The following is a 16,348-nucleotide window of genomic DNA, read 5'->3' as shown; positions in this document are numbered from 1 at the left end:
GGTTGGAGCCCAAGTCTGGCATGTGGCATATGTGCCCTTTGCTCTTTGTTGTTCTCTCAGCGCCCTCTGTGCCCCTTTGGGGGTCGCTACGGGTACGGGCCTCTCTCCTTGTGCCCTGAGTTACAGCAGTTGCAGGCGGGGCTCCGGGTTCGTGTGAATGTGGCGAGGCTGTCCTTCCCACCATCCACCCGACCCCCCCCCACTTGTTCAACCAAAGTTGGCGGCATGTGGGGTTGTAGATAGTCTCACCGCAGGTTGCCTCAGCCTCGCAACCCCTCCATGACACCTTCCCGGTCCGTGTGCGTGGCGATGGATGGATGGGGGGAGTGCTTCTTTATCCCTGCTCCTGCCAGGTGCCCTATCCCCGTCTTCCCGGTGTTGCGGGGGAGGGGGGGCAGGCAGCGGAGGTTTGATCAAATACGTTTATTTATGGTCCGGCCACCAGCATATCATTCGACGCCCCCGTTCCACATGCACACGGGGGATGTGCAATGTCGTGTGATAGAAATTATAGGTCTAGAATTTTTACTCAGTTGGGGGCAGAGTTACGTGGCTTTGCCAATGGCGAGTTGCCTGTGTCTCGGGCCTTTATGTCTGGAAGCGCGATGAGAACATGGAAAGATTCGCTCGACATGCTCTGCTTAGGCGCTGTAAACTAAAGAGCACGATACTTATCTAGGTAATGTCTCGAGCACGGTTTTCTTTTCGAAAGATCCAGTTTGTATTCGTGTTGCATGCTAGGATTATTGGAGTGCTTTCAAAAGGTAGTCCTGTTTCACGTAAAGTATGAAAGTGCGCTCGCAACCGAGCGCTTCAATGAGAAATTATAATGGGCTTTTGCTTCTTTCTCAAGCTGCATGCGTCCGCCGCTAATTCAATTAGAGGTGTGCCCGCGGGCACAGGCAGCTCGCAATGCACCCGGACGCTGCCTTGGCTTGCGTGAGGGGGAGAGGTTGTGGCTTCTCTGCCAGCGCTGCCGACTTTGGAGCTAACTAAGTACACAGATTGCCAGCCACACACTTACTTAAATCCTCCATTTTTGAGGGTACAAACCATAAGAGACTTCCTGGTTCGTACGGGTATATCACTCGGAGCTAGGGCACCAGTTTCGAGCCCTGGCTCCCAGCTTCCTGTGATTTTGGCCCGGAATTTCAGGGTTTTATTTGTGCAATGTGTTGGGTCCGACTGCCCATTTGTGCATTTTACGAATGCTGGGACGGCCATGCCGGTCGCCATGGCAGCAGCTGGGCTCCGTGGCTCCGTGGCTCACTGGGTGGGGGTGCTCGGCCTTTGAAAGGGCGGAAAGGTCATCGCATCACTGGTTTTGGGGACAGAGGCTCGAAGAGAATAGCAGCCTCCTCTCGGTCCAATCTTCCCCTGTGGTACCCCCCCTTCCACATGCCGACACACACAGACTCCCTGGGGGCATGAGGCGGATTCGCACGAGAGAGCATGGCCTGCCATGCCGTTAATAAAGATACCCTCATAAGCATTGTTGGGAATGTGACCTTAATGAATGTTCGACTGTCATGTGGGAGGAACTCCGTGGCTCACCTGGGCAGTGCTCGGCCTCTCCAGCCCTGCAGACTAGGGTTCTAGTCTCGGGTCTGCTAGATAGTAATTTACCGAGGGGTTTATTTATTCATTCCTCTTTGTGTTTTACGAGTGGCACTGCTAGGTTGAAGCTTTTCACTTGAATTATAGAGGACTCACTTCTTCTTTGGGCCACGGGGATAACATGTAAAAAGTTGTGGGCAGAGAAGTGGCGAGTGCTTATATTAGATTGAGCTCCTTGGCGGGTAAGGTCCAGCCCACTACCAATGCCTGCGCCCTGCGCTTTGGCAGTCTGAGATTTTATTTCCCAGAGCAGAACAATCAGGGTAAGACCTGATTTTTAACTCAATTCAGTGCGCGTGTCACTGCCTCTTTTCCTACACTTGGGACCTCCTTGCCTATGGACAGAAGGCTTTTCCCCCCTTCTGTTGGCCCCACGCGGACAAGCATTAGCAGGTAATGGTGGCCTAGGCCCGAGCGGGCCGTTAGCTGGGGGGAGGGTAGTAAGTGCTATAGGCTCCCTCCCTCGCGGTCTCACACCGCATGCGCCACATTCCGTTTTACACAGCTGGCTGGAGTGGCACAATTGCCCATTTGTGGTCTTTATACTAGTGTTGCTCTTTCTTCATTACTTTACCTACTAGCCAAGGCGTTTACATAGCTGATTCCAAAATGGCGAATGTGTGGATGCACATCTCTGGAAATGTGTTGTAAATAGAAGCCTGGAGCCTGGTATCATTTAGGTTGCTTTATTCAAGTCTTCAAGATGTTAAGATAAGATATAGAGAAGACCCACCAGGAGTGACCAGCTTGCCACTCAGCCTGCCTGGTTCCAACTGCCAGTTGTCACCAGGCTAAGCCCCAAACACTCCATGATGTCACCAAAGGTTCTAGTGGTGACATCATGTGAATGACAGTGAAATCCACAGGCAGAAAAGAGACAGGCTAAATACAACAAAGTGTTTGTGCGGAACGCACGGCAGGGGCCACGGGGCTTTTGGATCAGCCATTAAGCGGCTAGTGGGAGTGGCATGTGTGGCAGCTGTTATCGATTAAGAAAAGCCAATGTGGTTATGGACCAAGCATCAGAATACATGCAAGCTTGCATGGGGGTGCCACAGCGCCATTTTGTCCCATGAAATCCACAGTTCTCACAGTTTTCAGACAAGACTTATTTTACTTTTGCAACCTGTCCCGCGGGCGGGTATCAGCCTTTTGATTGCGGCCACCGCGCTGCCTGCACTTGGCTGAGGCATATGGGCATTTAGCGCACAGCCACGGACTGGTTGGATGCATACTTGGTCCCTTCCCAGTGCAGGTAGGTGAACGTGGGACATAGCCTTTTAGGAACACAGTGCTGTAGATACAACTGTCTGGTGCCAATTTGGTCCGAAGAGCAATTTTGACATTCTAGAATGCAGTGTAATTCAGTGGCTTCAGTGGCGCCTGGCTGCATGGGAGGCAAGTCATTAAATGTATTTATAGGTAGCAAGCTAGTGTCCGGGAGGCTACTTGGAGAAGGCATGGCAGCGTTTAGGCACTTGCCCTAAAAGAAGATAGTGGTGAAAATGTTGTTTCTCCATTGGTAAAGGAGTGGCTAAAATTCCTCGCGACTCAATTTTACTTGAAATCATAATGGTTAGAAAAGCAATCTTTTGTAATGCAATAAGTCTCACATTTTTTAGAGTTGGAGCTATCGGTGTTGTAAATTACAATGTCTTTCACCCGTCTTCCCATCCCAGCTGTCAAGCAACCTCTTGTCCAGCTTCAGTTATTTATCAAGCCCTTGCCACACAATTCATTAATTCTTTACTAAAAGGACTGAAATCGACAGCACCATCATCATCATCATCATCATCATCATCATCATCAACTACCATGGTGCTTAGAACGGATATTGGCACAGCCAATAGGTCTCGCCTTTGGGACCTTATAAGAGTTTAGTTATCCAGCACAATATCCCTGGTGCAACAACATAAAGTGTAGCATGGCTAAACACTTATAAGGTCCCAAAGGCGAGACCTATTGGCTATGCCAATGCTTGTTTATGTGTGCTGTAGGAAAGCACGAGGAGCAATAAAAACAAGTCTCCTCGTTGTGCCTCCCTGACGCCAGGTTCTGACGTATTCCCAAGTTCCGTGGGTGTTGCTGGGAACACCCACAGCAACACCCATGGAACGCCCTTACATGCATTTTTCTGCGTGAAAGGGGTACATATTTATAAGGCCAAGAAAAGCCGTAAAGTGGCTTTCCATGGCCTTATAAATATGCACTGACACATTACGCCACTGGAACGTAAAAAAGTGACATCCGTTGGCTCAAGTGCTGGTAAGGCTTCCTAAAAGAGGCCCATAGTATGTTAATACCTATGACTAAATGGTACATTTTACAGCACCTTATTTAAAATATTATCTTGAAACAAGGTATGGGTTTCAGAGATGATTCTGAAAAGATCGCATGGAATGTTTAAGAGACGGAGAGAAGAGGTAAAGAGAAGCAGAAAAGAGAAGAGGAGAAGCTAGGAGGTAAAAAGAAGAGTTGAAGAGAAGAGGCAAAGAGAAAGGAGAAGAGAGGAACTATAGAGAATAGACGGAGAAAAGAGGCCAAGAGAAGAGACGAAGATAGAAGGAAAGAGAAGAGAAGAGAAGAGGCGAAGATAGAGGGGAAAGAGAAGAGGTGAAGAGAAGAGGCGAGGATAGGATAGAAGGTAAGGAGAAGAGGTGAAGAGAAGAGGCAAAGAGAAGAGGCAAAGATAGGAGATAACAAGAAGAGACAAGAGGCAAAGAGAAGGGATGAAGATTGGAGGTAAAGAGAAAAGATGGAGAGAAGTGGCAAAGAGAAGAGGCAGAGATAGGGAGTAAAAAGAAGAGGTGAAGATTTGAGGTAACGACAAGAGGCGCAGGGAAGAGGCAAAGAGAGGAGACGAATATAGGAGGTAAACGGAAAAGATGGAGATAAGAGGCAAAGAGAAGTGACAAAGATAGGCGGCAAATAGTAGAGACAGAGAGAAGAGGCAAATAGAAGAGACAGAGAGAAGAGATGAAGATAGGAGATACAGAGAAGAGCATCAGGTAGAATATAAGCAGGGGAAGATGCAAAGCAAAAAGAGATAGATTGTAAAGATGGAGAGAGCGAGTGAAGCATTTGCTCTACATTTTCACCGTTCTCCTCTTTTGTCTTGTCACAGTTCATGCTGGCGTTTGCCCCATTCCTAAACCGGGTCTGATTGTGTGCCGACCAGAGACTGAACAAGTCCGGTGCGTCGACGACTCCATATGTGCTGCTGATGAGAAGTGTTGCGACACTGGACTGTGTGTGAGAGAGTGTAAGAAATCCATGCCAGGTGCGTTACTGAAACCGGATCCTTCTCAGTTTATTTGATTTATTCTCCTGGTTTGTGGTTTTTTGTAAGCTGCTTCCTACCGATAAGGTCGGCAGTTCAGCAAAAACAGCTACAGCATGGGAACCTGCATGTGAACTTACATGTGAACCTCCATGTAACCCTACATGAAAACCTACACAGGAAACATCTGAACCTACATGTGAGCGTGCCTGTGAGCCTGCATGTGGAGTGGAGAAGTGTGGCTCAATGGTTAGAGCGGCAGACCCTGATGCAGAGGTCTAGCCCGGGACCAGGGTTCAATTCCCCGCCTCGGCGGGTCTTGGGCTCAAAATTCTACGGACCTGATAATTCTCGCCTCAGTGCCTATTCCAATCATGGAGTCCCACTCTGCAACTCTGGGCAATAGCTTTCTTAATCTCCACAACGGCCCCCACAACGCTAAGGATGCCTGGCCTCCAACTTGGGGGTGCCCAGGAGTGGACGCCTCACAGGGAAAGCCAGGATGGGTTCCACAGCGGTATTCGTACAAGCGCCTTGAGACCCTTGCGGGTGAGTAGTGCGCTATACAAGTATCAATTTACATTACATTTACAATTTAAAACCTACATGTGAGCCTGGGTATGAGCCTGTGTGTGAACCTACGTTTAAACCTACGTGTGTGTGAACGTACGTGTGGGCCAGCATGTGAACCTAAATGTGGGGCTGCATGTTAACCTACAGCTGAGCCTGCGTAGGAGCCCAAGAAGATTGGCAATAGTAAAGGAATATGTTGTTGTTGATTGTACTCTCCCAGCCTATGTTTATATGTTTTATAATGTATTGTTTTTAATTGTTAAATAGGGCACCTCCCTCCTTTTTTTAAGGGACTTACAAGGATGGAGTTTTAATTTGCTTTTCTATATTTTAATGATTGTCTACTGACACATGATTTGCCTACTGGTTGTAGATGAGATTTGGTATATGAATAAAGGGTTAAGAGAGTATGTGTATAAATGTAAATGTATTGGCATTTATATAGCGCACTACTTACCCGTAGGGTCCCAAGGCGCTTCGACCGCTGCGAAACCCTTCCTGGCTTCCCTGAGAGATGGTCCCTTAATGGGTATCTCCAGGGTGAGACCAGGCATCCCCGGCGGTCTGGTGGGGCCGTTAGTGAAGATGAGGCAAGCTAATGCCCAGAGTTGCCGAGTGTGATCGCTGATCAGAGTGGGCACCGAGGCGAGAGAATTATCGAGTCCGCTGACCCTGGTCCAGAAACCTGCCGCGCCGGGAATCGAACCCTGGTCCCGGGCCGTCCTCTGCTCTCGGGTCTGCCGCCTCTAACCAGTGAGCCACACTACTTCACCAAGTATGAAAACATATGCGCAAACCTACTTATATGAAAACATATACGTGTGGTGGTGTACCTTAATGTCATCGGGGATGGACAGGAAAAACGGATTGAAACTGGAATGAGAGTGTTGTATGTGCCTGATATTGAATATATAAACCCAACTGGAGTTTTTCTCTGACTGAATAGTTGTATTACTGTGTGGCATCAGGATTAAATGATCTACATTATAGTCAAGATAACACATAAGAACACTATTTCTATATAAACATTTAGTGAACCTGTGTTTTGATAGCCTCATAACATATTAGTAGAGGGGGGAGACATTTTCACACGCCGCCACCGCCGAGAGTCACTTACCTGCAGCGAAGGCACCCTGTTGCTCCAGCCGCCACCGCCAAGAGTCAGGAAGGCACTTGACTCCGCGTCGCCGCTCCGGGGGACTACAGCTCCCGGCAGGCCACGCGGTGGCGCGTCTAGGGTGACGCACACGCGCCAGAGAGCGCCAACGGGGAGTTTAAAGGCCGGAGAAGCCCGGCAGAGCGGGGGAGACATTTTCACACGCCGCCACCGCCGAGAGTCACTTACCTGCAGCGAAGGCACCCTGTTGCTCCAGCCGCCACCGCCAAGAGTCAGGAAGGCACTTGACTCCGCGTCGCCGCTCCGGGGGACTACAGCTCCCGGCAGGCCACGCGGCGGCGCGTCTAGGGTGACGCACACGCGCCAGAAAGCGCCAACGGGGAGTTTAAAGGCCGGAGAAGCCCGGCAGAGCGGGGGAGACATTTTCACACGCCGCCACCGCCGAGAGTCACTTACCTGCAGCGAAGGCACCCTGTTGCTCCAGCCGCCACCGCCAAGAGTCAGGAAGGCACTTGACTCCGCGTCGCCGCTCCGGGGGACTACAGCTCCCGGCAGGCCACGCGGCGGCGCGGCTAGGGTGACGCACACGCGCCAGAGAGCGCCAACGGGGAGTTTAAAGGCCGGAGAAGCCCGCCAGAGCGGGGGAGACATTTTCACACGCCGCCACCGCCGAGAGTCACTTACCTGCAGCAAAGGCACCCTGTTGCTCCAGCCGCCACCGCCAAGAGTCAGGAAGGCACTTGACTCCGCGTCGCCGCTCCGGGGGACTACAGCTCCCGGCAGGCCACGCGGCGGCGCGTCTAGGGTGACGCACACGCGCCAGAGAGCGCCAACGGGGAGTTTAAAGGCCGGAGAAGCCCGGCAGAGCGGGAGAGACATTTTCACACGCCGCCACCGCCGAGAGTCACTTACCTGCAGCGAAGGCACCCTGTTGCTCCAGCCGCCACCGCCAAGAGTCAGGAAGGCACTTGACTCCGCGTCGCCGCTCCGGGGGACTACAGCTCCCGGCAGGCCACGCGGCGGCGCGTCTAGGGTGACGCACACGCGCCAGAGAGTGCCAACGGGGAGTTTAAAGGCCGGAGAAGCCCGGCAGAGCGGGGGAGACATTTTCACACGCCGCCACCGCCGAGAGTCACTTACCTGCAGCGAAGGCACCCTGTTGCTCCAGCCGCCACCGCCAAGAGTCAGGAAGGCACTTGACTCCGCGTCGCCGCTCCGGGGGACTACAGCTCCCGGCAGGCCACGCGGCGGCGCGTCTAGGGTGACGCACACGCGCCAGAGAGCGCCAACGGGGAGTTTAAAGGCCGGAGAAGCCCGGCAGAGCGGGAGAGACATTTTCACACGCCGCCACCGCCGAGAGTCACTTACCTGCAGCGAAGGCACCCTGTTGCTCCAGCCGCCACCGCCAAGAGTCAGGAAGGCACTTGACTCCGCGTCGCCGCTCCGGGGGACTACAGCTCCCGGCAGGCCACGCGGCGGCGCGTCTAGGGTGACGCACACGCGCCAGAGAGTGCCAACGGGGAGTTTAAAGGCCGGAGAAGCCCGGCAGAGCGGGGGAGACATTTTCACACGCCGCCACCGCCGAGAGTCACTTACCTGCAGCGAAGGCACCCTGTTGCTCCAGCCGCCACCGCCAAGAGTCAGGAAGGCACTTGACTCCGCGTCGCCGCTCCGGGGGACTACAGCTCCCGGCAGGCCACGCGGCGGCGCGTCTAGGGTGACGCACACGCGCCAGAGAGCGCCAACGGGGAGTTTAAAGGCTGGAGAAGCCCCGCGTCGCGGGACGCGAGCGGGACGCCCGGGGCGAAGCCCAGGCAAAGGGCGGGCCCTCTACGGCCCTCATCGGCAGGAGAAGGCAGGGGCAGGGCCAGAAACTCTGCAGGTGTTTCGATACTGATCGTCCCTCAAGTAAGTCTTGTGTACGCTATCTAAATATATTATACAGTCTGAGCAATGTCTAAAAAAACCTGCAGCAGTGCAACAAAACAAGATAAATAATTACTTGGTCCAGACTGTTCAGAAAATTAATATGCAAAGGAGGGAGTCTTTGGGGTTGAGCCTATCGCCTGATTTGCTATGCCCATCACCACCTACATCTGCTTCTATCCTGTTTGATGGAATAATAACGCAGGACGTTCATAGTGTAGACTCTACTGCTGATATTACACCCCAAGTCATACCCGGATCCCCGGAGAATGCAATTCCGGCTTTTGAAGGCTTGCCTATTGAAGTTAACACAGATATTGACATTGATCACGACCCTGAGCAAGACACACAGTCACAGGTCTCCGTCCTAGATCAATCTCTTACTGGACATGCTGGTAGACCTAAACGTCAATGTACAAAGAATCCCTCCAAGCGGGGGGGGTTTACGCTCAGGGACTAAGCGGAAGAGGGCAACCACTCCAAAACACAAACAAGTGACTCATGTTGAGGATCATCCTACTTGTTCCTCTGAGGAAGCCCTACTTGATAAAATCGCTGATCTTATTGAGATGAAAATCAATATCATTGTTAAACCTCTCATATCCAAGATCGATAAACTGCAAGCTGAGGTCAAGAAGTTGGGTGCACTCCAAAATACAGTTGCAAGTGGTATTGAAAAATTCACTACGTTAATTACTCATCCGGATAACAATCTTAGAGGAGCTGAAGCAGGAAGTGATATGGGTGTTGGAGATGGAATGGAACTGCTTGAGGCGAACCCAACGCAACAAACACCATCAGTTGCAATTGAGGGCTCCATACCAGCATGCTCCACATCAGACCCAACTCCCTCCCTTAACATTCTTCCCGCACAAATACAAGTGCAAGCTCAAACTCATTCTACGGATCCCTTGCAATTCATCGTTGAGGCCACACCCGTGGTCCTGGTCCTCGCAAACGTTCCCCCATTAGAAGGGGGCATAGCTGAAACTTCAAACTCACTTTGCAGCAAAGCCCTACATTGGTTAACTAGCAACATGCGACTAGCACCAGGGGGGAAACATCATCTTGCAAGTGTGATTAAATCTGCAACCAGGGTTCCTTGGTTGGGAAACCGGCCAAAAAAATTAAAAGGGGACTGTGTGGCGGTGAGCTTTTCAAACCCAGACGTTCTTCCCAATATTCTTGCAAATATTCTTCCTCCCCAACGAAGAAGAGGCACTGTGGTTCCCCTTACTTTGAAATTTTTTTATGGAGAACAGCAGAATGTCTCTTTCCCAAGGACTCCCGCCCCAGGGTGGGATACCAACTGGGATTCTCACTTCAGATGGGGCCAAGACCTAAGGAACAACGCCTCAGTTCACCGTCATCAACCTCCAATGTTTAACCCTGTTATACAGCCACTTGAACTTTCTAACCGTTTTGCGCCACTTTCATTTATGGACCAAAACGATTGACTTTTGCCAGCCGGAGATAACAACTCTGAGGGTTTACAGCCTGCTCTTGGCCCTTTAGCTCATTCTTCAGTAAGTGTTGGGGTTCGAAGAATTATGAGCTGGAACATCGCCGGGCTTAGAGCTAAACTTAAAGATAAGAATTGGCTGGACCTAATTAGAAATTATGACATTCTTGCATTCCAGGAAACTTGGGAAACATCAGATTGTTTGGCTATAGATGGCTATTCTCATTTTTATGTACCTGCAGATCCCAGTAAAGCAGGAAGAGCAAGGGGTGGGTTGGCTATATATATTTCACTTGATGTTAAAGGAAAAGCAAGGTACATTAAGTCTAACACTAAAAACTGTTTAATGGTTGAATTGAGCTCATCAAACTCCCATCCTATTTTACTTATGAATTTTTATAATTCTCCAGCCAGTCAATTTCCTACCGAGCACTTAGCATCCCTAGAGGATCTCTTATCGACTTATAATGTGAACAGTTCTCATGGGTATGAGGTGATCCTCATGGGAGATTTTAATATTCACCCTTGCCAGGCGGGTTGCCAAAGAGAAACAGAGGAATCTTTTCTATATTCTCCCACACCGCATTTTGAACACACACCTAGTGGTGAGGCTCTGGAACTGTTTTTGGCTACCTTTAACCTTCATGAATTTTGTACCTGTTTAATGACTTGAGGTTGCCGACTTATGAGGGCAAGGACCGAGGCACAATTATTGACTACATCTTCGTATCTTTTAGAGTTTTATCTGATGTATTTGTTTATAAAGTATTAACGTCTGTTTTTAGCGATCACAATCCTGTGATTTTAGAGGTTTTAGCTCAGGGAGTCTTGGGAAATAGGACGTCTGACAATTTCTGTGCAACAGACCTTGTGCTGAGAGACCAAAATCGAAGGCTTAAATGGGATAAAGTTACCCCTATAACCTTCTTACAAGACACACTGGCCAAGGTCGAAGGAGAAGTTGCCATTTGTTTAGACAACAAAAACTCTAGCGCTTCTATGGTTGAGGCCTTTAGCGCTATTTGTCAACAAGTCAATATAGATCTGACTGTGAAGGCAAAGTCAAATAAGACAATGGGCCCCAAATGGTTTGACACAAACTGTTCCAAGGCTCATTCAACTTTACTTAAAGCCTTAAAGAACAAACCTAGAAACAGAGCATTGGTAGCATCCCTAAGAAAACAATATAACTTAGCTATTAGAAAGAGGAAATCCGAGATAAAAGATGAAGCCTGGAATAATCTGTTACTGCCTGAGATACAGAAAGACAGTGCTAAATTTTGGGCAGTCATAAATCATCCGTATTTTGTAGGATTAGACCATCAAAGAGCGGATTGTATTATTCCAGATGAACAATGGGTGACACATTTTAGCAATATTTATCGTCACACTGATACGATTACAGAATGTGCATTTCCTCTTTCTCAAACGCCAAATCCCATCTCTCCTTTTACTCAGGAAGAGGTGAAAAAAGCTATCAATGATACACTCTCCAAAAAGGCACCAGGACCAGATGGGGTCCCGGCAGACTTTTTCAAGAGTGCCCCTGATTTTAGCTCAAAAATCCTAACTAATATTTTTAATGCTACACGGGAATTTATCTTCCCCTCTAGCTGGGCAAACTCGACCATAGTGCCAATTTTTAAGAAGGGACAGAGGACAGATCCGGCTTGTTATAGGCCAATTTCTCTTATTGATTCGAGCGTAAAAATTATGGGGAGAGTCCTCTTATCAAGACTAACCCTTATTTTAGAAAGTAAGGGCATTTTATCTAACGCACAATATGGCTTTAGAGCCAAAAGAGGAACTTTAGATCAGTGCCTTAATTTAGAATTAATTTTAAACAAGTATGTGATCGCCAAGGAGGGGTCTTTATACATGGCCTTCATGGACCTGTCATCAGCTTTTGACCTGGTCAACAGGGCAAAGCTGTGGAGGATCCTTTTGGCCATGGGTCTCGACCCCCCTTTGGTTGAATACCTGGCTGAGTTACACAAGGATCTTATGACCTCAGTCAGAGTTACTCGGGAAGGAAGATGCACTTGTCACTTTAGGTCAGAGAGGGGGGTTAGGCAAGGGTGCATACTTGCCCCCCTCCTCTTCACTTTATACATCAATGACTTAGAGGCAGTAATGATAACATCCCACAGTGATATTCCGCGTGCAGGGGAGACAAAGATTCCTGTACTCCTGTATGCGGACGATGCTGTCCTTTTGGCACGCTCCGGAGTTGCGCTAAACAAACTCCTTGCATCCTTCGGGGCTTTTATGTCATCTTTGGACATGAAAATTAATACAGACAAATCACATGTAATGATCGCTGGATCTGCAGGCAGGAAAAGAAAGTTGCCAACATTTTCCTGTGCAGGAAAGGAGGTCAAGAGAGTCCCCTCCTTCCCATATTTAGGAGTCACTTTTGACGATAGGGGCACTTGGGGCCCTCAGCTTTTGGCCAAAAGCAGCGCTGTTGCTAGAGCGGCCGCAGGGCTGTTGGGGTTTGCCAAAAACCTGGGCGCCCGCCCCATGGAAAGTATCATCAAAGTTTATAAATCCAAGTGTCTGTCAGTCGCCCAGTATGGCTCTGTAATCTGGGGATATACTAGCCCAGCTAAAATACAGAATGTAGAAAATAAATTCTTGAGATCTTTGCTCTCTGTCCCCCAATCAACTTCGACCTTCGCATTACATACAGAGTTAGGTTTGGGCTATATCTCTGATATTTTAAAACTAGCCCCAGTGATTGGTTGGATAAAAACATGGCTCAATCAGGAGCTCACTTTAAATCACACCATCTTAAAAGATTGTTTAGCCCTGGATAGAGCCCTCTACATTCCTTGGTTAAGATACGTTAAAATGCAGCTTACTTTGGCAGGTCGCCCGGAGCTCTTCTCTTCTCCAGAGGGGATAACTTATGGCGATGTAAAATCAGTCAAAAACACCCTGACAAATGTATATGCAATGGAGAGGGAAGAAGTAGAGCTAAAAAAGACTATGGTTAGGAAACATTGTATGCTCTCCTTAGCTCCAGGAATGGAACCTTATCTCCTTTTTACTACAAATTCCTATCATCGTTTTCTCTTAACGAGATTCCGCTTTGATTTAATTCATTTTGTACTGGGTAACTTCAGAACTTGGTCAAGACCTGATGATGCCGAACCATGCGACTGTGACCACTTCTCAATACAGGATACGATGCACTTTATTATGTTCTGCGGACATTACACTGAGATCAGGAAAAGTTATCTGCTCCCTATTTTACGTCACCAGGGCTTCATTCAGGTTAAACCAGCCCTGTTGTTTTTGCAACTTCTCCCTAACGTCAAAGTAGCTTTTTCAGTGGCTAGTTTTCTGGTTGCAGGTGCACGTTTAAATAAGCATCGCACAAGGCACAGGCATTTTATCTTTGAAAAATGAACTTCCTCTTTTTTCTACTTATCTAAATGAATTGTGCTTTAATAAATCCTTCTTTTTAGCTTTTTTAGATATTTATGTATGTTGTATCGTAGTTTATTTGTCTTCACAATATTGATCGTATGTTTTAAATTTGTTAAAATGTTTTGTGCTTCAATGAAATTGTATGTAACAATGATATGTAATACTGCTTGCTCTTTTATGATTTTCAATAATCGAATAAAGAAAATTAACTGACTAGTAGAGTATGCCAGGCAAGATTTGATCGCTTCGTAATAAAACGTTTGGCACAGAGAAAAGCCAATTTGAGCAGGTTTCATTTTTGGTAGGACAGCAATAGAAGTTAAGGCTCAATGACAAGTCACCTTAAGAAACATGTAATAGGATAAAACATGGTAATGATGCATGTTGAAAATACACATAGGACCCTATTTAAGAGCAGGTTTGCAACATGGTACAAAAGCAACTCAAACCTTCAGTCAGATTTATGAAGTCAATCATGGCACGTTGCGTGTCCCTGAGTGGATCCATAACTCTGGAGTAAGGCAATGCAGTGCAAATCTACGGCAATGCAGTGCAAATCTAAGGCAATGCAGTGCAAATCCACGGCAATGCAGTGCAAATCTACGGCAATGCAGTGCAAATCTATGGCAATGCAGCGCAAATCTAAGGCAATGCAGTGCAAATCTAAGGCAATGCAGCGCAAATCTACGGCAATGCAGTGCAAATCTAAGGCAATGCAGTGCAAATCTACGGCAATGCAGTGCAAATCTACGGCAATGAAGTGCAAATCTATGGCAATGCAGCGCAAATCTAAGGCAATGCAGCGCAAATCCTTCCCTATGTGTTATTAGGCCTGGGTCTGGCAGATGCACCATTTCAGCTCATTCCAAGGTCCACAGGTCTTTGTAAATCAGGGAATGTGCCAAAATCAATGTGTGGATGCGTGGGCACACCCATACTCCACCCATGGAACGCCTCCCTGGTGCAAGGTAACGCTGAGCTGCACTGCAAACATATGGTAAGTCCTTTGTAAATCTGGTCCCCAGTGGGATAGCTTGACTTTGGGTGGAGGGTACGATGTAGATGAGATTTCGCATTGATGTTGAAGATCTAGGATTTGGTGCTGTTGATGAAGTGTGGTGTGAAGTTTTCAACTTCATTTATTGTCCCATTTCTAGACCTTATGTGGTTGATGTCACTGCAGATGAAGACACATTCAGTCTTGGTTAGATCTGGCTTGAGAAAGGAACAATACCACTTTGGTTTACACCATCAGATACCCCATTGATTTCCCTGTTCAATCCTGCACATGACTCCCTCCCTATACCTGTTACATTATCTTTTAGAACTGGTAGCGCTTAGTAGCTGCAAAATATCCCATATGTAGCATTATATTGGCAATGAACATTTAAAGCTCTATTTTCTCGATAGGACTGATAATCCTGTTGCATGTTGAATGATTATGAAAATTATATAATTTGTTTTAAACTTAATTATATTGATATTATAAGAGTTGTTTTCCTTGTGGCAAATCCTAAAGAAAGGTATTAGAAACAAACTTTTAAACAATGTTGGACACTTTAAAGGAGTTGGCTGTTAATATTCTCTTTACTCTAGTCTTTTGCTTCCCTTGTCTGGAGATTTTTACAGTGAGAATCTATGTTGTGCTGTCTGTGCCTCTTCTTGATTTGTGTGTCTCTCATTCAGTTCTTGTTTCTTTCCTGCAGCTCCACAGCCTGAGTCCAGTCACAAATGAAGTTCAGGGGGTACTCCTGCGTCCAGAAGGAGTGCTGTCCATCGTGTCCTTCACCGCTGCAATAGGAGATGCACCATCCACTGATAGTAGTCAGGGCATTCTTGGGATTTTGAGTTTGGGCTTTGCTTTTAATTTGTTTTCCGCTGCTTGTTAATATCACACTGTCCCATAGGACAGAGTTATAAAGGGATAACGCTTATGGAACTAGTTAGTCTATATGTGTGATCAGGAAAGCTACATGGTGAGGATGTGAGCGACATAGCATGCACACCATCACAGGTGTAGCATTTTGATTGGCTGGCAATGTAACTAATCATGTGTTGTGATGTTGTACATAGCATGCGCTTCATCACTGACATAGCATTTTGATTGGCTGGCAATGCACCTATTGATGTGATGTTCTCTCCCCGTATGCTACTGTCTTCCTTTGCTCTGCTCATTGGTGCGCATGCTCAGTAAAGCCACATACATTTCACATATATTTCATTAAGTCAGTGACACACGTTCTTTAAATACTTTTAAAATAGTAATCTTTCCATTCCTACAGTAATAATGGGACACTAACTTGTTTAATATTTTACAATGTCAAACATTTCAACCATTTTAAAGGCGTTTTTCTGGGAAAGAGCCAGAAAACCATGTAACAGCAACACAGGGTGGATGTCTTGTAGTCCTGCAACTCGGTTGTTTTGTTACCAAATAACAGTAAACCTTAGGTGAATCAATCAATCAATCATTCAGGGTTGTTGGAGCGTGCTACTCACTCTTGAGGGTCTCAAGTCACTGGGGTGGGGGGCTGTTAGCAGTTGTACATATAATTGCATACGTAACACTTATTACTAGCATATTCATCCATTCCGCTGTCAGTCTTCCTCGGATCATATTACTTCATGCTTATGATATGGCTTTGTTCATGTGCTCACCCTGTAAAATCAAAGGATGAATAGAACAATGCTTCCTGAAGAAAGCTCTTGAAATGAATATGATGTGTATTATCTTTAATGTCTCAAAACTACCCCAGTTTATTATACATTAAATACATCATTCATCCTTTATATTGAAAGCATTGAGATTCATTTTAAGCACTTGATAACTCATCATACCTGCAATCTGTCACTCATGCTGAGTGGGACATTGGACCCGTTCATTCGGCCTCTGAGACATTCACTCATTCCTCCATGCACAATATAGCACACACGCAAA

The 16,348-nt window shown here is 47.4% G+C and overlaps 1 protein-coding gene across 1 annotated transcript in view; it reads left to right on the top strand.

Annotated features, from left to right (window-relative positions):
- The window catches only part of LOC147709684 (uncharacterized), a 77,247-nt gene extending 61,121 nt beyond the window's left edge, over nt 1-16,126 (top strand). The window contains exons 3-4 of the mRNA XM_086928193.1: nt 4,742-4,897; nt 15,117-16,126. Coding sequence (XP_086784319.1) covers nt 4,742-4,897; nt 15,117-15,145 — 185 coding nt within the window. The 3' untranslated portion in view covers nt 15,146-16,126. The remainder of the gene's footprint in view (nt 1-4,741; nt 4,898-15,116) is intronic.
- Nucleotides 16,127-16,348: the final 222 nt, after the last annotated feature.

This window comes from Lissotriton vulgaris, chromosome 6 (assembly GCF_964263255.1).
Source record: "Lissotriton vulgaris chromosome 6, aLisVul1.2, whole genome shotgun sequence".
In the NCBI taxonomy this organism is placed as follows: Eukaryota; Metazoa; Chordata; class Amphibia; order Caudata; family Salamandridae; genus Lissotriton; species Lissotriton vulgaris.
The sequence above is the reverse complement of the archived record's forward strand: the minus strand, read 5'-3'. Positions and strand labels throughout refer to the sequence as shown.